The sequence below is a fragment of the Tachypleus tridentatus genome, chromosome 13 (genome assembly GCF_004210375.1).
Source record: "Tachypleus tridentatus isolate NWPU-2018 chromosome 13, ASM421037v1, whole genome shotgun sequence".
NCBI lineage: Eukaryota > Metazoa > Arthropoda > Merostomata > Xiphosura > Limulidae > Tachypleus > Tachypleus tridentatus.
In genome coordinates this window covers 131213689-131239588 of record NC_134837.1, presented here as the reverse complement: position 1 = coordinate 131239588, position 25900 = coordinate 131213689, and the positions used below count along the sequence as shown (strand labels likewise).

The 25900-nt window shown below is 33.8% G+C and overlaps 1 protein-coding gene across 1 annotated transcript in view; it reads right to left on the bottom strand.

Annotated features, from left to right (window-relative positions):
* Positions 1 to 628: 628 nt before the first annotated feature.
* Positions 629 to 25900, bottom strand: part of LOC143236295 (uncharacterized) — a 36338-nt gene continuing 11066 nt past the window's right edge. The window contains exons 5-14 of the mRNA XM_076474566.1: positions 25144 to 25291; positions 23090 to 23295; positions 22744 to 22877; positions 21283 to 21405; positions 19161 to 20134; positions 17012 to 17096; positions 13130 to 13183; positions 10327 to 10539; positions 2604 to 2695; positions 629 to 755 (exon numbers count right to left, since the gene is read on the bottom strand). Of these exons, the coding sequence (XP_076330681.1) occupies positions 2660 to 2695; positions 10327 to 10539; positions 13130 to 13183; positions 17012 to 17096; positions 19161 to 20134; positions 21283 to 21405; positions 22744 to 22877; positions 23090 to 23295; positions 25144 to 25291 (1973 nt within the window). The 3' untranslated portion in view covers positions 629 to 755; positions 2604 to 2659. The remainder of the gene's footprint in view (positions 756 to 2603; positions 2696 to 10326; positions 10540 to 13129; positions 13184 to 17011; positions 17097 to 19160; positions 20135 to 21282; positions 21406 to 22743; positions 22878 to 23089; positions 23296 to 25143; positions 25292 to 25900) is intronic.

The window sequence follows — 25900 nt, the reverse complement described above, 5'->3', positions numbered from 1 at the left end:
TTTTTCTAGAGTAACATGCAAAATAAATAATACAAATCATACAAGAATGCCTTTTAAAATACGATATATGTATATATAATGCCACGCTCCAAACAGTAACTCAGTTACAATTCTGTAATTAAAAACAAGTATTACACATATTGATATGTTGTTTGATTAGTAAGTAATGTTAAACCCAAAGTTGTATAGTCACCCAAACTTCAGGTTTCTCATTTTAAAAATGTTATTATGGTTTGTACTCTGCCTATTGAATTATTGTTACTGAGATAGGTCATATTCAAAATTCCTCTTTTCTAAATTGGAGCAAACGTTTTCAGAGACATCTATGGGAGTTTACAAGAAATAGAGAAAAGAACCAAATTTAAACTTGTGATGTGTTATGAGTGTTGTATGTTTATATAATACCGTGCAATATATAAAGTAAATTAAATGTGTGGGAAGATTCTAGAATCACAGCAAGTTATGAAAAGACTTTAAAGCTGTTTGGCAATGCTTTCGAGTGTTGTATCCTGCCATGCCAAAACCCAAGTTAGTGCTGAAAAATACATAACACAGTAATAACAAAGAGTGCAATTGGCGAGAAAATATACCAAAATTCATTCAGTCCACATTTTTTACTAACACAAAATCAACATTTATGAGTTTTATTTCAATGTGTTCATTGTTCAGCAGCCTTACAAGTTACTGATGATTTCTTATTCAAGTCAGTTTTTCATTCAAAAGCTTTCTGTCTTCATTTTGGTGCCCAGAAAGACCTAAAAGTAAAATGTTCGAGGCTATGAAAATAATTATATAATTTAAAATTAACATTAAATTAACAGCTGTATCATGTACTTATCCCTACTATGTTTATTTAAAAAAGTGCTAGGAAATTATGGCAAACAGTTATGGATTAGTGTGGTATTCTCAGGTTAAACTGAAACCTTCGCCCCCAAACAAAAGTGGATAAATTAAATCCGTTACGTAACGGGAATTCAAATTCAGTCGGGTAATATTACGGAGTGATTCCAAGTTCTTTAAGTGATTGAACAAACACGTAAAACACACATTGAAATCAGCCTTTATTTCAAAACAACAATGCATGTATTGTGATTGAACCTGAAGGATGGCCACTCTTATTGGTTATACGTAAGTGTTGTTATTTTTCTAAGAGTATTGTATACATTTTATCCCAGTCTGTGAAAGTATAATGTTATATAATGTCACACTTTACCAGGCTTACTTGCGCTACCCATGTGACTGTTCCCAGTTTTTATTTAACAAATAAGGGAGGTTATAACCTCGAGATTCAGCCTGGACTACCAGAGGAAATATTATAGTTTACACTGAAATGATACATACAAACAGTAATAAGCCTTAGAATAATTTTACACATGTAAAAACATGGCATTTCCTTTAGTGAATTACACAAAATAATAGGTAGCTGGAGTGAAAAGAGCTTCATGACTTTCTTAACCAACGCATTATGTAACCTGAATAAAGTACAGTTTTTTAAATGTTAATACTAATACAAGGAGGAACAAGACATATTGTATACCTGAATACCACAACTTTCATGTTCAAGATACTGCTGTCCATTTTGAGTTAACCTGTAGTATAACTCAACTTGTTGTTGTTTAAGATATTTCACCAAATCTATTTTAATCTCTACTTTTCTTACTTTAAACACAACAGAACGAAAATAGTAATCTGTGGATTGGAACAATAGAGCTATCTTAAGGAGGAAAGAAATAATTATATATTTGTTAGAATCTTTGAAAAGATGTATTATTTTATTATTTTAGAACAATAAACATTCAGGACAATTGAATAAGATTTGCATAGGCTAGGGTTTGGCTTCACAACATAACTGCATGAAAAAGCTCAGGTATAATAATACAGAGAATATATTGTTGTTCTTGCCACAAGCGTCTAAATTACACCCAAAAAACTTTGAACTTAGTATACATTCCTGTAACATGGCCATCAATTACCCATGACACGTAATCGAATAATGAATATAATAAAAATTGAATTAATTATTTATGAAATATCTATTTATTTCTAAAGTATTTTAAACTTGCAACAGAATTATTTCATGGAACTAAATTTAGCACGATATATGTAAAACAAGGCACATTGTGGTCCTTCAGGATTGTCCCTTCATATACACACACCCCCTGAGAAAAGAAAAAAAAACTTAAACCCACATTATATATATTTTTTGAAAATATTGATTCTCCTCTTTAACTCTTTTAAAGTGGTTGATGGTTGCAAATCTGTTTGTTACTATGTTACACTTGCAATAAAATTGTATTCGTTACCCATTGAAAATTCTTCAAATTGTTAAAAGCACAGTCTGTACCTTACAAATCTCATCTTCTCGTCTTCAGAATAGTGCACAAAGAAACCAGACGCCCTTATTATATAATGTTTTAAGTTTGAACAGTGAAGCAAATTTGAGAGTTCTAAACTGATAACCCTTCTATACCAAGAAATATTATAGTAGTTCTCCTCTCAACTGTTTCCAATAAGTCAGTATATATTCTCATATAAAGAATCCAAAACTGTATTGTATTCAGAGTTTGCAATAAAGTTTCCATGCTGTATTTTAAAATTCTTACCGTTTCTCATTATAGCTGTTTGGAACAATAACACTTGCATGTTCCATCAGACCTGGTTAATTACTCTTACGAAACACGATTTGAATAGTATCCTGAAATAAATAAATAAAGTTAAACACATTTTCTTGAACATAATCTTATACATTCACTTTCATTTCATTAAGATTCATTTAAAATTTAAAAACAATAAATATTCACTAGTAACAAGCACTACGTAATCAAATTAAGATACATTTTCCATCAATAAACCGAAACTAGATGAGTCTTGTCTAACACATGATGTTTCTGCAAAGTTGATGAATAATTGTGCATTGGTAAATTACACAACGTCATTCATTACACTATGTAACACAAATTTTGTACCTGGATAGTACGTGTTATTTCTTAATTGCTTGTGTTGTGAACGTACAGAAAGTAGGCATTATTCCCTTCAAACTTTGCTTTTGTGACCTGGATAATGAAATTCAGAAATTAACCTATTTTCTGTGTAAAAACGGGCAAATCTGCACATTTTCATTTACATAAGGTCTGAATATGAATCAAGATTTACATGTATTTGTACTAAAGTTATACAAATATAAACAAAAATGTTTAGAAGTGAGTAGTTTTTCGAGATTTGCGACTGTAATGTAAATCACTTTCACGTATCAGACCCCAAATATAGTCTTGGCATTCGACTTTCTTAGACCAAGATCTCTGATCATGTCATTGAGGTCTCTCTGGTTGGGGTAGTATGGGTTTCTCTCACCAGCTGCACCCTGAAATTGTAATCTGGCTCTTCAACGTCTACCTCATCTTCTGATTTGTTGCTCTCTTATGAGGATGGCTGCTTCCTTTCTGATAGAGTGGGTACAGGGAACTCAGGGCAGTGTGGCACTGGGACAATGGATGATGGAAGATCCGAATACATGGTAACAAATGCATTCTTGCCAGCTCGACGTTTGGAAGGGTCCACCATGCAGAAATAGCAATTGCTTTAATGGTCAGTGGGTTCACGCCAAATTCTTGGAATAGTAAACTTCACGGTTCTCTTTTCCTCTCTGTACCATCCTGCAAAAGAGCAAAATACAATCGTTATTATGAAGAATAAATTTATTTCATCCACAACTAATGTGTAAGAGGTTCATGCAAAATATTTTGTATGGGATATTTTTTCTACATTATTGAAAATTTAAAAAATGTATACTAAAAGATATTTAAATTTTAAAAAGTCTAAAATTTGTGTAATATAAAATATAACTATTCAAACAAGCAAATATTGTCCGTCTTACCTTCTAGAGTGTTTTTACAGTGTTCACAGGTATAATAAGGTGCCTAGTGTTTGTCTTGATCCCCGACAGGCATGCCGAAATATGTCTTGTAGACTTCACACATTTTAGGAGATGCCGTCACAGAGTACCTTTTTGCTCTTGTCTTGATAAATTGGCCACATACATAGCAGAATGTGTCTGGAGAATGCTTGCAGCTTCTTGATGCCATCTCTGATAAAATCAGATGGGTCTGTGTGTTGACTTAGGCAGCTAGAACTAAACTGAAGTTTACTATGGAAAGTTCTAGAAAATTCTAAAAGGTTCTTGAAAATTCTCGTAAGTTCTACAACATTCTAAAAACTTCTTGTAAGTTCGAGAAAATTCTCTATCAGCTATTCAGCACTGAATCTACGTGGAATGTTCTGAAAAATGGGTAAATTTGAAAATTTCATTACCCAGGTCACAAAAGCAAAGTTTGAAGAGAAAAATAGGTCTTTTCCGTTTACTTTAGGCATAAGCAATAGGGAAATAACGCGTTTTGCCCAGGAACAAGAAATAGTAAAAATTTTATTACATAGTGTTGACAACACTGTGGCAGTTTTATGTGTTAATGATGAATACATATGTATGTATGTATACACACACATACTAATAAATTTTACCAATACACAGCCACTCAAAACCTTTGTAGAAACACCATACGTTAGCTGAAAATAATAATAATTAATATTAATTAGCACTAAAAAAATTAAATCCCTAGATAAATATAAAATATATATATTAATATCTTAAAAGCTTTTACTCTTGAAACAAATTAAAATTTGCACTTTTTAATGAATAAAATCAAATTATTAAATAATAATGAACTAATCTTCAGTAATGAACTAAATTTCTAATCGGATAACTAGAATGATTTTTTATAACAGTCAGGGTGGTATGAAACGCGGAAAAATGGTAAATACTAACTACAACCAATTTTAATTTTTAACGCAAAAAACAACAATAACTGCACATTTGTTACTTTATTGTAAATTACATCTTAGTTTATATTAATAAATTATCTGCATGAAAGTACAACAGCATAAACCATTTTTAATTTTAAAAAGTTCAAAACATTATTAATATAGGTCATTGTGCTAAATGGATAAAACTTATTCGCGTGGCCTAAGCGTCTGACTGCATCGTATATAAGATACTAACTTACGTTCTTGTGTGTTAGTTTAGAATCTCGCGCAAAGCTACACGAGAGTTGGCTACGTTAATCTTTCCTAATCTAGGAGTGTAAGACTTGAAGAAAAGCAGCTAGTCATCACCACCCACCGCCAACTCTTGGGCTATTCTTTTACCAACGAATAATGGGATTGATCTATACATTATAAAGCCCCCATAACTGAAAGGGCGATCATGTTTGGTGTGACGGGGATTCGATACTGCGACCCTCAGATTACGAGTATCAGGTTCTTGTTAGCGATGTGAGTGTGTATAAAGTAACTGGTACCCGGATGTAACTATCAACAGATATAAACGGTTAAACTTGGACATTCATGTGGTATAAAGCACCTATACTAAAGAAATGTGATATCTTACAAACTATCAGTGATATGACATAATAAGAAAACCTTTAGAAGTTTCCAACAAAACGTTTACTACCCATGACGTATGGTTTGCCGCTAACAAGAATTTAAAAACAAATCACTGCAATCACATGCTCTATAGTTTTAAAATTTTACTAGGTGAGTTTTCAAGCTGGCAAACAGTAAATGGTTTTAAAAAAGAAACATTTATTAAAATTATGACCATATTTACTGTAAAGAAGTATCACACTGATCTATATATTGCATTTTGGTAACAAATTGTTATAAACCATAAGGTTTTACACACGATCTTTAAAATACTATTTTTAACTAACGATTTTTATACCGTGCATCTATGACCTGACGCTCAGGACAGCGCTCCAGTAGCGAATCACAAAGGTTGTAATTGAAATGTTATTATGTTATTTTTACTAGGGCTATTAAATAAGAGTACTTGATAATTGATAAATGTAGGTAAACAACTCTATTATTTTTAAATGTTTATCTGACAGTCTTTATCATATCAAATACTCATACGGATTTCACTTTTAGGGTGCAATTTTAAAAATTTGAAGCCAAGCTACAGATCCTTTAATTTTAATTTTTGCAATGTAAAATTTTGAGGGATGTAAATTTAAAAATTCCGATAACAATGTGCAAAATTATTCCTTAAAAACAACCTGTAGAAGTTGAATTAATGTCAACAAAAGTTTAAAAAGGAGGGGGGTTAGTAGAATTTATTCCAGTCGAAAGAAGCGATATTTATAAAGTTTCCCCAATACTTTTGTTATCGTAAATTTTCAGTTATTATTATGGGTCCAAATAACAGTATCTGCATGAAAATTAATCTTATGTTATTATATAGAAATAATTAATATGCCTTTGTCTGAAATAACATGTGTGCGATAAGATACACTAATGAAATGAAAAGAGCATTAGTTTACGTTTGTTTTTGTTTTGTATACAGACGTAGAAACGATAGTATATACGGTGGCCGAAAACAGTCACATAGAAAAATACAATTTTGGCTAGAAGTAAAAAGTCAGGAATTTTTAAATGCTTAAATAAAATGTAAAGTAATTATTTTAAAGTAAGTTACTTATTAGAAAAATAGCATGATGCATGGTATGTAACCTGGTATACATGTGTTGACCTTCATCAGTACACGTTAAAATATCCACCTTTCAGTACATCTGAAGTCCATACGGACCCCGCATATATTTAATGATTAAAGCTATGACTTAGATGTTGAAAAGTTAGCATACTAGCTTTTCATAGCATTGTACAGATAAACTGTAAGAAATACTGTGTACTATAAGTATATAACATGTGATTTATTATTACAAAATATGAAATTTACATATATTCATTTCCTTATACTCAAACAAAAAATTATCATCATTGACATATATGTCGATAATATAGGGACACTTCTTCTCTAATTGACATCTTACAATTAAAAATAAAATACTGAATGAAGAAAGAGATTTCTGGAATGTGTAACGAAAAACACCAAACCGTACAAAATGTGCTAGGAGTCCGAATGGGCCCAAGGGGGTCGAACAACATCAAACTTTGTTTCAGAGCTAAACTAATATCAAATTTTTATTCAACATTTAAGCAAAAATTCTGAGTGAACATAAAGTGTTTCTCATATCTTTTACCACTCATTTTACAAACACTCATCTCACTGTACACTGGGTGCGGAGTGATCAGCGCAGACATGATTTCCATATCCTGTACAGGTTTGACGGACTTTCCTGTCCGAGATTCTTGGGCAAAAATAACATCATTTTTTTGTTGATGGAACACCATGACCAGCCTGCTGTCTTGTGTCAAGCAAACACCTTAACCAGCATGCTGTCTTGTGTCAAGCAAACACCTTAACCAGCATGCTGTATTGTGTCAAGCAAACACCATGACCAGCATGCTGTCTTGTGTCAAGCAAACACCTTAACCAGCATGCTGTCTTGTGTCAAGCAAACACCTTAACCAGCATGCTGTCTTGTGTCAAGCAAACACCTTAACCAGCATGCTGTCTTGTGTCAAGCAAACACCTTGACCAGCATGCTGTCTTGTGTCAAACAAACACCTTGACCAGCATGCTGTCTTGTGTCAAGCAAACACCGTGACCAGCATGCTGTCTTGTGTCAAGCAAACACCTTAACTAGCATGCTGTCTTGTGTCAAGCAAACACCATGACCAGCATGCTGTCTTGTGTCAAGCAAACACCTTAACCAGCATGCTGTCTTGTGTCAAGCAAACACCTTGACCAGCATGCTGTCTTGTGTCAAGCAAACACCTTGACCAGCATGCTGTCTTGTGTCAAGCAAACACCTTGACCAGCATGCTGTCTTGTGTTAAGCAATCCTAGATCTAAACAGGTAGATTTGACGCCTTTCTGCATTGCACGGGGATTCTGTAGACGTGTTTGAAGTAGATAGTGCGCATTAGTTCACTTCAGGAGAGATCTAAATATGTAATCACTGTTTATCACCCTGCGAGTCCATACACACCTTGCCTAATGAATACACAAAGATACAAATCTGTATATTATTTGGGGTCCATGAGGACCCCATGCAACTTTTTATTCACAAAAATTATTCGACTGCAAAACATCAAAAGTTTTACTATTTTTGTGTCAGATGATGTTAATGTGACAATTACATAAAAATATAACTGGTCAATGAAAAAATATTTTAAAATATTTATCGTCGGGGGCCTATATGGACCACAGGTGTATTAGTTATTACCATTAGATTCCTTCTAGGAACATTGGGCCGCAATCGCTTGCGGATTCTTCAACAAGTATTTAAGTGAGTAGGTTGTTAGCCCACTGCACCGAGCCGTCCTAATTTAGCAGTGTAAGACTAGAGGGAAGGCAGCTAGTCATCACCACCCACCGCCAACTCTTGGGCTACTCTTGTACCAACGAATAGTGGAATTGACCGTCACATTATAACGCCCCCACGGCTGGGAGGGCGAGTATGTTTGGCGCGACGCGGGCGCGAACCCGCGGATTACGAGTCGCACGCCTTACGCGCTGGGCCATACCAGGCCATACAGGTGTATTGATGAAGGTTAATAATACAAGTTTATTAAATATAGTCTAAGGATATATGTGTGTGTGTGTGTATATATATATACACACACACACACATACATGCACATACATACAAGTAAGTTCTGAACAAAGATACTCGCCTGGCTTACCACTGCCTGAGGAACACAGCTTTACATCCGACCTGAAGAACGTGGTGTCTAGCCCGACCTCACATAAAACCAGTTCAGGTTATAATCCTAGACAGATACTCTTACATTTTGTACACTATATATTAAATTTATTAACTGTAACGCGTGCTTCAGTTTGATGCACGTAACACATATAGTTAAATGTGCATTGCGCAAGACTCGCTTGTTTTCTAAATTTGTAGATGATTCTCGAGGGCAAGAATCAAACATATGTGGTTTACGTGTTTTTGAGCATTGTTGAACGTTCGAGAATTTCGCCTTAAACTACATAAACCAACATGCTGAAAGACAGATGATTATTATTGGTCAGCTACAGTCAGTATACTATAATATTGAAAAGCTATAATTGTGATTAACGCTTATTAATCGGAAAACTACAGAATTTGACAATGATCGTTTATAGATTTTGAACATTACAAACCGTTCAGCTTCAGTAAATTAACTTCGGTCATTAGTATTTCTACAAGGACATTTTCTTTCTTCGTCGGTAAAAAGTTAATGACGTGAGGCCAACCATGCTCGCTAGCTTAAGCGAGATGTAATAATATTAACTCAGAATTAATTTACTCGTCATGAATCTGGATCGTCGATAAAATATTCAGTTATAGACTAGATATAAGACTCAGTATTATTTTAAGTTTGTAAAACTGTTGTATATAAGCCATCACTTGTAATAACTATTAGTAATAAACGTTAAAAAGAAAATTGCATCAGTCGTGTTAGTAAATATAATAAATTTGATACATATCGAAATTCAAAAACGAATCCACATCGCATCAAACATGCTCGCCCTTTCACCCGTGGGGGCTTTATAAAGTATAGATCAATCCCACTATTCTTTCGTAAAAAAGTAGCTGAAGAGTTGGCGGTGAGTGGTGATGACTAGCTGCCTTTCCCTCTAGTCTTACACTGCTAAATTAGGGATGGCAAGCGCAGATAGCTCTCGTGTGGCTTTGCGCGGAATTCAAAAACAAAATAATTTAAGCATTTCTTCGTCAATATTCATAGTGTCATGCTTTTTAATCAAAGATCACTCTATAAACAGTCTGTTAACTTGACAACTGTATTTACATATAATACAAAGTAAAGTGCACTTTTCATGGATATATAAGATCAATCATCACATGAATGAGTGGAATAATTGAATAATTTCGCTTTTACAATTTTCAAATTGTGACTTTTTTTCTACATTCGTATAGACACATTCTTTAGACTCAAGATTACAGATGTATTACCTAAAGCTAATATAAGAACTTTAAACAATTTAAATGACAAATAACACAGCAATTATCTAATTGAGCTGCCTGGACTATAAATTGTGATTAGAAGTATCAACGCACGTATCAAAGGAAATCAACAATATTATGTATTTGAATGTCATATTCCAAAGTTCTTTTTTAAAGTCCAGACTCAAACTGTTTTACATTACAAACAGTCACAACTACTTAACCCTGTCCTTGTTTTATATTGCAAACAATGTTAACTATTTTACAAATATTTTAGAATTACAAATTTATATCACTTGCAATCTCAACTTTTTACCCCAAAATTATACATGTAATTGTTTTATATTATAAATAATCTTAACTAATTATCATACAATTGTACGTTATCGTTTTATATTACAAATAATCTTATCTACTTTACCCTAGAATTACACATGACATTTCGTAATGTTGCATTAGCAAATGTTAACGATCTGTTGAGCAGTCGAGTGTTATCTATCATGAGTATCTCGTCTCCTTTCTGCAGTTGTCCGTCTGAGGGAATCGTCTCACCTGGCCATATTTCCGAAACGACTATTTTGTTCTTATTAGACGAATCCTCAGCTTTTGTAAGAGATATATTAATTGGACCTTTCTAGACAATATGAAGAAAAAACAAACATCATTACCACGATCTAAAGAATCAGTTAAAATATTAAATAATCTAGCTTGGCTTAATCCTATTCACTCAATTAGTAAATACCTCAGGGTGTTAGAAGGTGCTACGGTGGCCTTATAACCCCCAAATTTCGGTCTGACCCATCCAACAAAATCATATTAATTTGTAAAAATCGTTATGAAAAGTGTGGAAAGTTCTCTGCCAGAAGAGATGAGCTGCAACCGGGCATGAAACAGCCGAAAATGTTTTAGCTAGGCCTAACTGTATTTCCTATTTCACGGTGATGAAACACTGTTTAACATTGGAACTTTTTTAATGGAAATAAAATTAGTGATTTTGGATAACAATATTTATCTCGTAACCAAAGTATTGTTATCTATAAAACTTGAAACATGGCAGTGTATCGTTAACTCTTAGACAACATAGTAACTCAAAATAATATAACCATGAATGTCAGCAGCTTCCCCTAGGGGTTGCAAGAGGTATCAATTACATAAAAGGCTTAAAGCAAGACACAGTAACAAAAAACATATTGTTCTTTAAAAATTGTTAATATACAACAACTGTTCTATAATGTTTTTAATAAAACAAAACCAGCAAATTTTACTGAAGTCTATCCCCACAAAAGAAAACACTCGAACTCAAAAACACCAATGCAATGAAGATCGGCCTCTCTCTAGGTATGTAAAGTGATAAACAATAATTTCTAACAATAATTCCCGACAGTATCTCGAATGACTGTTTTCTTGAAAAAGACGGCCAAATACACTTAAATCACAGTAACCCTACATAGTGTCAAGTCCGCCGATGTAGTTCCAAAAGACCTTTGTGCTTCTAGTCTGCTTAAACGTGTCTTGGAAGCCGACTTATACCACAACTGTAGATGGGTGATTAACTTAAATGTCCTTTAAAAAAATTGTTCGAATGAAGATTATGGTTGGGTAACAGTGCATAACAGTTGCGACAACGAACATGAGTTATGATGGAAGAAAATATTCTAAAGGCAGCACGCAGCACATACAACAGTCTTCAAACGTTCTGGTAGTGGACAAAAGTCGTTGTTAGTACTGAATATAACAAATGTGGTGTGGTTGCTACATTATTAAACCACATTTACTTTTACTCACTAGTTCGTACCATATTTCATCTAAAAATCACGACATTTTTTTACAACCTCTCATGACCAGTATGTAGACGTGGACTCAGCCTCTGGACAGACAGGTAGCGAGTTATGAAAACATAGCTTTTTCAACTCGTCCTACTCACCTATTGTTTGACGTGCATGAAACTACCGGAATAGTTCCCTAGTGGATGAGAGCTAAGTTTATGGACTTACATGGCTAAAATCAGGTGTTTAATTCCCAACTGTGGACAGAGCACTGATGGAAAATTTTGGAACCTTGCGCTAAAACATCTAACAATAGAAGATTTTCGAACTTTTAAAACAACTGACAAAAATGGAAATACATCATTAAAGCAGGCAACTGACAACAATGTAAATACTTTTATTTTGAACAGAAAGTACTGAAACATTCAATTGTATCTGAACATCTGGAATAAGATGTGGACTTGTGAACGTTAAAACACCAAAACAATAACATCTGCACTTGTAAACAGAAGCTCCATGATGTTCTTTGAAGGGAAAAACCAATCAGATGCAGATATGTTGGAGAGAAAAGGCTTCTCACATGTGAAGGCTTTGTGAAGAGAATAATACGCAAATAATAACATTATATGTTGAAAATACAGTGAGAATATAGTAGTACATAAATGTTAGTCTAAAATAAATATAGGAAATTTGAAACATTTTCTTGATAGTGACAGAGTAATGAGAACATGAACAACATTATCTTCATATTAATAATATATTAACAATGCTAAATCTAGTTAAGTGCAATCAGTTATCCCTACTTTGTAACTTATTTACAACTAGAGAAAGTCTGTAACTTGTCACTAACCTCATTCTTACATTAACCAAAGAAAGTCTATAATTTGTCACTAATCTTATTCTTACTAAACCACAGAAAGTTTGTAATTTGTCACTTATCTTATTCTATAATTAACCACAGAAAGTCTGAAATGTGTCACTAATCTTATTCTTACGTTAACCCCAGAAAGTTTGTATTTTGTCACTAATCGTATTCTTACATTAACCAAAGAAAGTCTATAATTTGTCACTAATCTTATTCTATAATTAACCACAGAAAGTCTGAAATGTGTCACTAATCTTATTCTTACATTAACTACAGAAATTATGTATTTTGTCACTAATCTTATTGTTACGTTAACCACAGAAAGTCTATAATTTGTCACTAATCTTATTCCTACGTTAACCTCAGAAAGTCTGTATTTTGTCACTAACCTTATCCTCACATTAACTACAGAAAGTGTATTTTATTACTAGCTTTATCCTCACATGAACTACAGAAAGTCTGTATTTTGTCATCAACCTTATTCTTACATTAACTGGCCGTTTATTAATACCATAAGACAGCTAAATATAGAAAATAACCTGTTCATTTACATTTAACAAAAATAAAACAGAAACCAAATGTGTTACACTCACCTTCTTAAGAACCAACGTTTTGACTTTTTTGCCACCAGTGTCTGCCTCACTGAACTAGCGGTATAGAAAATTGAACGAGTTCAAACTGAACACGATGAAATCTATTCCTAATTAATACCACAGATCCTAATAAAATAAGTAAATATGAGTATGTGCGTTTACCATCCCCACCCATTACCTTTTTTTTTTTTGCAGCTTTCTTCCCCCACTTTCTCTAGTGATTTTTTTTTCAGATTTATGGTTTTTCGACGATATAAAGAAACAAAGAAAACCTTTAAATAAAAATAAGGTAAACACAGTTGATTAACTTTGCCCTTTTTTATATGTCATAAATTCTGTATCGTTTTAACATGGAATCTTTAAAAACAAGCAGCAGACTGAAAAAACTGTGTAAACGCTCTTTCATAGAGATTATTAAAAAGTGTGTAAACTTTCTTTCAAATAGGTTATTAAAAAGTGTGTAAACTTTCTTTCAAATAGGTTATTAAAAAGTGTGTAAACGATCTTTCAGAGAGGTTATTAAAAAGTGTGTAAACGCTCTTTCATAGAGGTTATTAAAAAGTGTATAAACGATCTTTCAGAGAGTTTATTAAAAAGTGTGTAAACGCTCTTTCATAGAGGTTATTAAAAAGTGTGTAAACTTTCTTTCAAATAGGTTATTAAAAAGTGTGTAAACGATCTTTCAGAGAGGTTATTAAAAAGTGTGTAAACGCTCTTTCATAGAGGTTATTAAAAAGTGTGTAAACTTTCTTTCAAATAGATTATTAAAAAGTGTATAAACGATCTTTCAGAGAGGTTATTAAAAGTGTGTAAAAGCTCTTTCAGAGAGGTTATTAAAAAGTGTGTAAACGATCTTTCAAAGAGATTATTAAAAGTGTGTAAAAGCTCTTTCAGAGGTTATTAAAAGTGTGTAAACTTTCTTTTAAATAGGTTATTAAAAAGTGTATAAACGATCTTTCAGAGAGGTTATTAAAAAGTGTGTAAACGCTCTTTCATAGAGGTTATTAAAAAGTGTGTAAACGATCTTTCAAAGAGATTATTAAAAAGTGTGTAAACGTTCTTTCAGAGAGGTTATTAAAAGTGTGTAAAAGCTCTTTCAGAGAAGTTATTAAAAAGTGTGTAAACGATCTTTCAAAGAGATTATTAAAAGTGTGTAAAAGCTCTTTCAGAGAGGTTATTAAAAAGTGTGTAAACTTTCTTTTAAATAGGTTATTAAAAACTGTATAAACGATCTTTCAGAGAGGTTATTAAAAAGAGTGTAAACGCTCTTTCAGAAAGGTTATTAAAAGTGTGTAAGCGCTCTTTCATAGAGGTTATTAAAAAGTGTGTAAACTTTCTTTCAAATAGATTATTAAAAAGTGTGTAAACGATCTTTCATAGAGGTTATTAAAAAGTGTGTAAACGATCTTTCATAGAGGTTATTAAAAAGTATGTAAACGATCTTTAATAGAGGTTATTAAAAAGTGTGTAAACGCTCATTCAGAGAGGTTATTAAAAAGTGTGCAAACGCTCTTTCATAGAGGTTATAAAAAGTGTGTAAACTTTCTTTCAAAGAGATTATTAAAAAGTGTGTAAACGTTCTTTCAGAGAGGTTATTAAAAGTGTGTAAATGCTCTTTCAGAGAGGTTATTAAAAAGTGTGTAAACGCTCTTTCATAGAGGTTATTAAAAGTGTGTAAACGCTCTTTCATAGAGGTTATAAAAAGTGTGTAAACTTTCTTTCAAAGAGATTATTAAAAAGTGTGTAAATGTTCTTTCAGAGAGGTTATTAAAAGTGTGTAAAAGCTCTTTCAGAGAGGTTATTAAAAAGTGTGTAAACGATCTTTCAAAGAGATTATTAAAAGTGTGTAAAAGCTCTTTCAGAGAGGTTATTAAAAAGTGTGTAAACTTTCTTTTAAATAGGTTATTAAAAAGTGTGTAAATGATCTTTCAGAGAGGTTATTAAAAAGTGTATAAACGCTCTTTCAGAGAGGTTATTAAAAAGTGTGTAAACGCTCTTTCATAGAGGTTATTAAAAATGTGTAAACGATCTTTCACATAGGTTATTTAAAAGTGTGTAAACGCTCTTTCATAGAGGTATAAAAAGTGTGTAAACTTTCTTTCAAATTGGTTATTAAAAAGTGTGTAAACTTTCTTTCAAATTAGTTATTAAAAAGTGTGTAAACTTTCTTTCAAATTGATTATTAAAAAGGGGACCTCTTCCTTCCTTTTTCTCGAAAACACCGGATGATTTTTTTTACTTGATTTAATTTAAACAACTTACATTGTTAAGGTAACTTCTATGTAATGCCATTCTTTAAGTTTTATTAAAGTGTAGCTCAGAATTAAATGAGAAATAAGTATAAAGAAATATATATATTTTTTTTTAATTACATAAGTAGGCGATTTCAAATGCCAAATAAACTTGCCAACGACATTTCGCTGACAACTTTGCGACTAAATTAGAATCAGAGCAATATCCTTCATTGTACGCCTACTGATGGAAATATACTTTGAACTAAACAGTCAAATTATCTTTCCAGCCACGTCTAGCTAATTAATGTGTAGCGAAAACAAAGTGATAACAATACAGTGGTACCTCGGTTCTCGAACGACTCCCTTCTCGAACAATTCCGTTTTCGAACATATTGTTTGAAAAAAAATGTCTCGGTTGTCTAACATAAACTCGGTTTCCAGAACCAAGCTTTCGTAGCCCAAAACCCGAAATAACCGACTGATGACCCGAACGACCCTTCGACCATTTTCGGCCCACGCCAAGCTTGCCCAAAACATTTTACCCGCACCTGTCGCTCAGTCCACAGCCCCAATAAAATCTGCTGTGAACGTTCTCGTTTTTCTTTTGGTTTTTGTTTTGTTATTTTTCTAAATATTCCGATTAAATAAGCCACCATGGGGTCAAAGAAGGTTAATGAAAGCAGCAAACCAAAAAAAAGAGTTGTTAGAGCCACAATAGAGGTGAAAAAAGATCTCATGGCGAAGTATGAGAGTGTTGTTCGCGAGTCTGACCTTCCTACACAGTTTGGTATGGCGAAGTCTACAGTCTGCACCATACTGAAAAATAAAGAGATCATCAAAGGAGCTGATGTTTCAAAAAGAGTGACAGTGCTTACGAAACAAAGATCACAAACAATGGAAGAGGTAGAAAAACTGTTGTTGATTTGGGTAAACGAAAAAACAGTTAGCTGGAGATAGCATTTCTGAGACCATCATTTGTGAGAAAGCAAAGCAGCTGCATGCTGTCCTCCTGAAAAACACCTCTGGAACGAGTGCTGATACAAGTGATGCCTTTAAGGCTAGTAGGGGGTGGTTTGAAAAATTTAGGAAGAGAAGTGGCATACATATTGTGATGAGACATGGGGAGGGTGCCAGGCAGAAACAAACCTCATTAGACAAGTTTTTATTGAGAAATAGGTCCAGTGAGTCTCAAGCAAGTTGTTGCAGTACAAAGAGACAGAAGGAGAGTTACCTGGCGTTTTTATGGAAGGTGACTCCCCTTCCAAATAATTATAACCCTCCTACTCTCCACGTTCCTCAACACCTTTCACTTACGCCATCAGCTCTCCTCAGCACAGGTAAAGTGCAGTTAAATTTTCATTTATTGTTTTTTTATTGTGTTTATAGTTTTTGTGGTTGACTTTATGCATGTGAGTATTATTATACAGGTATAAATAAGCAATATTTTTACTTAAAATGCTTCATAATACGTAATTTTTGGAGGTCTGAAACGGATTAATTTAATTTACAGTATTTCTTATGGGAAAAATTGATTCGGTTTTCGAACAGCCTTTTGGAACGGATTAAGTTCGAGAACCGAGGCACCACTGTATTTTTAATTGAAAAATAAATAAATATCTCAAGTTATTTAAAGTGATTTTGTACTCACGGTCAAGTCTGGACTTGTTTTCTTCAGACTTGACATTGTCCCACTTTTCCCCAAAGGAATCGGTTGTTTCTCGATAAAATTCTTACTAAAAGGATAAAAAAAATACACAAAACTGAGTAAAAAACGTCCATTTAATTACACGTACTCATGAATCAATATGAGTAAAACTAAAGCATAAATAGCACCAAATAAAACTTTACCCACAGGTATTTTTGTCCTCAAGAAGTGGCTGTCAGTAGGAACAATGTATTGTCTTGATAGGCTTAGAAATCTAGTTATAAAACGTGAGTTTTAAAGGTATCGATTATTATTATGGACGTAAAAAATATATTGAAAATGCTTTATAGCAATATATTATGGCAGATGTAAATGTGTTTTTTTTATTAGCAGAAAACTACATAATGGGTTATCTTGCTGTGCCCACCACGAGTATAGAACATCAATATTTAATGGCATTAGCCCCTCAGACATACCTCTGAGTCACTGGGGAGGAAATAGTTCCGTACATTAGAAATGAGAAATATTCGAGGAATAAATCCGGTAAACAGACACTTTTATTATTGTTTACGATGGAGATGCAAGAACCGTCAGAAGCTTCAGGGATACAGAACTGACTTGAAGCAGTAGTTAAAATTAACTGCCGCTAGATAACACAGCGACTAAGCACACGAAACTTAAAGCACACTTATATTGCAACGTGTGAACATCCAGTTCAGGACCTGGAGATAAATGTGCATGTCATAATTCACAAGTTCGTGACTATCGCTGAAACGAAAAACGTCCTGTTAAACCACAAGAAACTCTCAACAGAACAATCCAAGATTAAAGGTAAGAAATTCTAGTTAAACTCTGGGAAATCATTATGGAACTATTTAGGACGTGAGAGATTCTGGTTGTAAATGGGTAATTGTTTAAAGAGAGATTCAAGACTATACGTAAAAAAAAAATTTGGTTGATCACAGAAAACTCATTATGGAATGATTCAAGAAGAAACGCAAGAAACTCTGGTTGAAGACGGGAAACACATTACTGAACTATTTTAGACTGATCGTGCGAATTTCTGATTGAACACAGAAGATGTTTTACAGTGCAATTCAAGACTAAGCTTTAAAAAAATCCAGGTGAACACAGGAAACCGTTCAGAATGATTCAAAACTAAAAGTAAGAAACTCTGGTTGAACTCTGAAACATTATTATTAAATTATTTAATATTAAACGTAAGAAATGCTGGTTGAACACAAAAAATCCTTCACAGAGCGATTCAAAACGAAATGTAAAGAAAAAAATCTAGTTAATCACAAAAAACTCATTATGAAACGATTGAAAACTAAACGTAAGAAAATCTGGTTGAACACAGGAAACTCAATATGAAACGATTTAAGGCTTTCAGTAAAATTATGTAAAATTTATTCATAACCGAGAAAAACAAGTATTTCAGTCAAAATAAAGTCTAGAGAAAAATGGTTTCAACACAACTTGATATTATGAAAGTCTAGAGAAAAATGGTTTCAACACAACTTGATATTAACAAAATCTCCAGAAAATGGTTTCAACACAACTTGATATTCTCAGACACTCAGAAACAGAATTAGGTTTAACAGTCGAGGGTTTATAGCACATACCGAGAACAAGAAAGTCGTCATAGAAATAGGTTTTACTATAAATAACAAATTAGAAAACGACTATTTATTTAGGAAATTTGTTTGTTTCGGATACTTGCGCTAGTCGTTTTTAATTTTGAGCTAAATAACTAAAGATAAGGAAACTAGTAAACAGTACTCGTCACTCAATGCTAAACAAAAGCTATTTTGCGCTAACTGTCCATAATTTTGAGATGATAGACTAACGAGGAGGAATCCCGTTAACACTACACTAAGCGGGGCGCTATTTTTTAGCAACTGGACGCGAATCAAAAACTCTTATAACCACAGTCTGGTACGCTAATCGAGGCCATCCCCAACTCCATGTGTAATATAAGTTTTTCTGATACACAGAAACCCTAAGACTTCAAATACCCTCAGCAGGACTTGGGTGCTATCAGAAAGTACGTAGCAGAAGATATCTAAGGTACTAAATATAGAATGGAAATTCATTGTGATCATGGTGACGTACAGTGAACAAAGGGTTCAATACACGTAGTTTGTCTTACCTTTGGCCAGCTGTACAGTCGCTGTGAATAGTCTTCCATGATGGATTAGAAGCTTGACTTGTTGATTTGTTGAAACTGCGTATTAGGTTAGGCTTATTAGGTGCTTGTTTCTGATAAACACCAAGTGATGAAGGTTCGTAAAATGACGATGATGACGTTGGTAGTTTGTTTCTCTTCTCATTTTGCGATTGCGTTGAAGGTGATTGAAATATTCTAGCTTTATCTGAAACATTTGTAGAAGGAAGAAGAATGTTTAAATGGGTCTTTTTCTCATTAACCAAGGTCGGTTCCGTTTGGACTGGTGGCATAGAAGGCAGCACTGAACCAGCTAAGCTCGACTGCAATGGTTTGTTTCCAATATTTTGTTCTAGTGTGTTAGCTGCAATAGCAGTGTTTGGCGACGTTGAAGTCGGTAACGATTTTCCTGATTCAGTTTCTGGTTTTTTGGTCCCTGGTGTCGGTAAAAGAAATTCGTGGTTGCACTTGATTTTGCCACTAGTTAGTGGCGAAATTAAAGTATCAGCTAGAGAGTTTGGTATTGCTGAAGTGTCAGAACTCTCGTCTTTAAAGATAGGACTATAACTCAGGTGTGACTGTCCATCCTCCTGTTCCCCAGTTGTCACAATCTGCGTTTCAGTAGATAAACTAGGTAGTTTGGAACAGGCCTTGATCTCCTTTTGTTTATCTTCAACGTTTAGTGACTTTTCATCAGAGAGAAAACGGTTGTGTGGTCGATATACATCTATCGTTACTAATGGCTTGCGTTTATATTTATCAAAGTAAGTTTCCGGAATTTTAGGTTGCGGGCCGCGGCTGTCTGTGATTGGTGGTTCATCACCCTCCATAAAATCAACAGAACTCGACCGTACGTTAGTCATCGAGTGAGGTACAACGTGGAAAAGTTCCACAGAAGTTGTTGATTTCAGAGAGGCAGTGGACATTTTTCTGGTTCCATGTAAGTTTTCTGGTGGAGACTACAAGAAAAAAAAATCTTTACATAAAGAATTGTACTTTCTCTTGTCGAGTTTGGTAATAATCTTTTCCTCAGATTAAATGTCAAACTCCTATTTTAACGATGCAATACTTTTTATAACCCTCACTTTAAACCTCTAAGCCTGTTCTTAACCAGATAATCCGTCTATAACTGTATTTTAAATTGCTAACCCCTTTCTTAGTCATTCTTTAAATCTAACTCCTGTATTAACCATGCGATCCTTAAATAACCTACTTGATAAATCCTAATAACTTCTATCTTAGCGAGATAATCCATTTATAATTCCCACTTTACAAATATGGAACTTCTGTCTTAACCACGTAATCCTTATATAATTATAACTTTGAATGTTTAACTCTTAGCTCAACGATGCAATCCTTGAATAATCCACTCGTTAAATCTTTAATTCCTCTCTTAACAATGTAATCCTTGCATAATCCTTTTTTCCAAGTTGTAACTATGTTATTAATCATCTAATCACTGTATAATCTATACTTTATATCTCCAACACTTATCATAACCAATCAATCCCTGTCGATTAGTTTGTTTTGGATTTTGTGCAAAGCTACACGAGGGCTATCTGCGCTAGCCGTCCCTAATATAGTAGTGTAAGACTAGAGGGAAGGCGGCTAGTCATCACCACTCACCACCAACATTTGAACTACTCTTTTACCAAAGAATAGTGGGATTGACCGTCACATTACAACGCCCCCACGGCTAAAAGGGCGAGCATGTTTGGTGTGACGGAGATTCGTACCCGCGACCCTCAGATTATGAGTCGAGTGCCTTAACCACCTGACCCTCATTGGTTATCTGTTACACCACGTAATAGCATCAAGAACCTCTCTCACGCTCTCCAATCAAAATCATAATTAATCCAAATTACCTAATGTATTTAACGTTCCACTCTAGTCTAATCCTTAAGTCCTCCACTCCATAGCCTAGTTTCCCATCTCATTCAATAATCTTCTCAAAGTTCTAACAACACACCTTATTACCGATCGAGTATATTTTTTACATTCTAAGCAAATCTTTTGTGTTTACATCCACGTCTTAATGTCCTACTTTCATTTCAAACCTCTTGGTGAAATAGATTAATTCCATGAGTGTACACATAACACAACATACCTTGGGTGAAGTCGGGTCGACGAACATGTGGGGACTGATCAAAGGAGGTGGAATGTAGCTACTTCGTCGTCGAGATATGTTTCTCGGATGGCTGATGTCTTCATCGCTTGTTTTATCTTCTCTCTGTTATAATAAAACAAGAGAAAAGTGTATCTCTTACACACTTCTGATAATATTTGTTTTTTTCAGTTGAGCACAAAGGTACATAAAATTTCATCTCTGCTCTGCCCACCACGGGTATTGAAGCCCGGTTTCTAGCGTTCTAAGTCTGCACACATACCACCGTGCTGATTGGGGTGGGGGGAGAGAGGCTGATAGCAGCTTCTCTATCACTAGGAAATTAGGAGAAAGTGTATCTGTCAAAATAAATGGTTATATCGTCGATAATAAACAAGTGCCAGATGACATACTGATATTATTCAACAGTGTCAGACACTGTCTTTAACAAACAATGTTAAATGGCATACTGTTCTTAGTTAACACTGTGAGATGACTGTCTTTAACTAACAATGTTAAGTGATATACTGATCTTATTTCACAGTGTCAGATGACTGTCTTTAACTAACATTGTTAGCTGAAGACAGTTATCTAATTTTGTTAAATAAAGACAGTCAATCATCTGTCTTTATTTAACAAAATTAAATCGCTCTTCTTAGCTAACAATGTTAGATGATTGACTGTCTTTTTTTTAATAAAGTTATACAACTGTCTTTACCTAACAATGTTATATAACTGTCTTTACCTAACAATATTATATAACTGTTTCTAGCTAACAATGTTCGATGATTGACTGTCTTTATTTAATAAAATTAGATAACTATTTTTAGCTAACAATGTTAAATGATTGACTGTCTTTAGCTAACAGTTTAATTTAATGTTCTTAGTTGAGAAAGTAAAAGTTAAATAGTCCAAACCAAACGGATAACATAAAATAAACTTTTTAAAATCAGAAAAAAAATGAATAACTCTCGTTAATAGATATGTTAAATACTTTTAGAGATTCTGCCAACAATTATGTCGATAAAAAACCCTGTTTATAGAATTTAGAACGTTTTATTACAAATCATATTGAATCAAATACCAGTTATAATTAGTCATTTTAATGCTTTCTACATCGCAAGTCTACAATGACACCAAAATTGTAAGAGTATTTTTAGATTATTATGATCTTGATAAAACGTTGTGTCTTCTTTTTGAAGTCCATCATTTCTATTACAAAAAAGAAACACCCTAATTAGATCCTGAAACCGGGATGAAAATAATAAATAATAAACTGACACGTTTAAATTTTATTTTGACCAACGTATCAGGCAGATGTCCTTCAGTAGGCAGCAGAAACTGTGTTACAGTTGAATTATGCCTTACTCCATTGTAACAAAGTCTCACGTCTTGCAGAACAACCCTCATTCATTTACCCTGCTTAGAACCTAGAAAAAAGTCATCTATGGTAAAATAACTTACGTATTGTGAACTGTCTTCACTAAACTTGTATCCAGGCTGCCCAACAACATCACTATATTTCCTCCTGAGAGATGTTATATCAACACTTCGTTTTCTTCCCTCGGATGTCACTTGCCACCAATCCTCAAAATGTTCTAGAAATAAACCAATGATAGAAGTTAACTAGTAGGTTTATTCTTTTAGAAACAGAATGAAACTGCATAATTCTACTAAATAACGTTGATTATTTGATCTGACTTTTATTACAAACCAATTAATTGTTAAAAAATTCAGTTTCTGTATTTCACTATTTTTAGAACTGTTAAAAACCAATGAATTTCTCAAGATTTATTTTCTTTGTAGTTACCTGGTTCAACTATATTTTTCGATGGAATGCTATTTGAAACAGAATCTACTTTCGCCTCTGTTTCTAAATGTGTATTTTCAGTTAACTGTTCCTTTTCGTCATCTAATGAACGTTCCTTTAATAGTCTTTGGTTGGATACGCTCGAACGTATTGGCTGAATTTGAGTTTTCCTAATATCTTCTTCAAAAACATTTTCATTTTCTCCTCTGCAATAAATATATATATAAATATTTTTTTAGAAATTCAGTTAACCTTATAGGTAGACTTAGCAACTTTTTGATTAACAATTCCAAGAGACACATAAATGCCACGCCACCTGTCATACCCTTTCTTTCACAAATTGCCAATACTTCTCTCTGACATTTTATACTATATTATTTATAACCAACAGAAAATTACAGTTTTAGTATATTACATAATATATTATATTTCGCTGTTTTCTTTGCAGAAAATTGTTTATTTCATCTCCAGTTCCAAAATATTTTTCATAGGAATCACGAAGACAATAGCTGAATTTTTAAAGGTTTTTTACGCCACAGTTAGAAAGCCAGGGATTTCATAATAGATACACCCTTGTGCAAATTAATTGAAACAAATGGTCATTTTATAATATTTTCAGCATGGCGGCCGGTGTAGGCTCGCTGGACCCGCTGATTTCCTTTAATAGTCATTTTATCACACAGACGGCATCATTAGCTGTGTTTTGCAGTATGGTCGATCTATTTTTGGATATATGACGAAATTTTGAGGAATATTACGTCATTCGAAATTGCGTTAGAAGAGCAAGGAGACCAGTCATAAAACAACTTCTTACCAACTCAATGAAGAAAAAATGGTATCAATGGGGTCTGAACTACAAAAACTGGACGCAAGAAGAATGGAGGAAGATGTTATTCAGTGACGAGACTCATTTCTTCGTACAGGGTCAAAGAAGTCTGCATGTTCGCAGATCTCCAGGTGAGAAACTTCGAGAATCTCACATCAATCAGTTCGTAAAACATCCCTTGAAGAAGATGTTTTGGGGCTTTTTCAGCTACTATGCCGTCGGAGGCTTACATATCATAGAAGGTATGATGCGAGGACCACAGTACATCGAAGTTTTACAGAGAACAGTCGTTCCAGAATTGAAAAAGAGATTTTCAGATGTATCTGGCATTTTTCAGCAAGATCTGGCTCCGTGCCACACATCAAAACTTGTGAAGAATTTTATGACTACAACGCAAATAAAGGTGCTGGACTGGCCTGGTAACTCTCCGGACTTAAATCCTATTGAACATCTTCGAGCGATTTGTAAAAAAATACTTCGGGGAAAAGACTGTACTACGAAAGATAAGCTAATTGAGGTCATGACTGAGGTGTGGTACCGCAATCCAAAAATTAGTAAAGATTGCAGTCAACTCGTGGACTCGATGCCAAAGCGGAATAATGATCTTCTGAAAAATAAAGGCGGACATATCATGTATTAATTTGTGAGTAATTTTTGCATTCTCAGAAATAAAACGCAAAAAAATTGAAAAAATCGTAATTTGCCCTCTTGCACAAGGGTGTATAGGGCACTGTTTGCTTGGAATGTGTTAATATTTTGCATTCTTATGTGCATTATTTAATTAAATAAAAATTATTTAGTGAAGTAGTACTATTATAATAAAAAAGTAGGCTTAACTTTCTTGAATAATCGACAGTGAGAGTTTGGTGCAAATTGGGGCAAAGGTTTCAAAGTACGCCCTCCATGGTAAATTTGAAGAAAAAAGAATGTTTTAATATGGCCAAACCAACAGTTCAAATGTTCAGGGTTGTTAAAAAAAACAACTTAAATTATAGTGACTGTTTTATTCGAAACACACTACAAACTTTAGACTCGCTATACATGTATGTTTTGAATATACTGTTAACTACAGAATTTTCTAGAAACCTTGTGCACGAGATATCTCACTGCGGAGATTCTTATCCCAACAAACATTACAGATATAACAGTCAGAAATGTTTTATTTACTTCTGTTACTGGGTGTCTTAACAAAGATTACAGATATAACAGTTAGAAAGGTTTTATTTACTTCTGTTGTTGGGTGTCTTCTTCAGAAACCATCGGCAGGACTGTCATCCTTCTGCGTTTCTCTTTCTCCTCGGGAAACAGGTCTAATCCAGCTCCTTTCTTCACTATTAAGCTCATGAATTTCTTTGACTTTACTAAGTCCATGACCTATATTTGATCAGAACAATTACCTTCTGCTAAAACCTTGATCACATCAACAAATCTCTATAACAACGAAGGAATGAGTAACATAATCCACATATTCATTACATAATTTCTTGCTAATAACAGTGGTATATACTTGTAAGCTCACCAGGGGCATAGTGGTATGTTTGTGGACTTCTATTGGTAGAAACTGAATTTCGATACGAGTGGTAGGTAGAGCACAGATAGCCACTATGTGAAGCTTTGTGCTTAACATTAAACAACATATTTATAAACCCATCTTACGTAGTATCATAAGGAACTATCTGATATTTAGTATTTTTAGCTGGAGCATAGCGATTCCTAGAACGGCTCTAGGCTTTTCATGTTCATACTCTTAGACGATAGCGTCATATCCTGAACGATATGAGATCTAATTACAGCCGCGGCCGTTGAGGATTTTCTCTTATTAACTTTCAAAGCACCTTACGCGATATATGGACTAAGACGATGGGTTCTCATATACTTGGTCCGAAGCCGTATCTGAAGTACATCAACATACCTGATCCATGGAAATTGCCGATTTAGTGAAAACCTTGGGATTAAAGATCCTTCACAAGTACACATATATATAG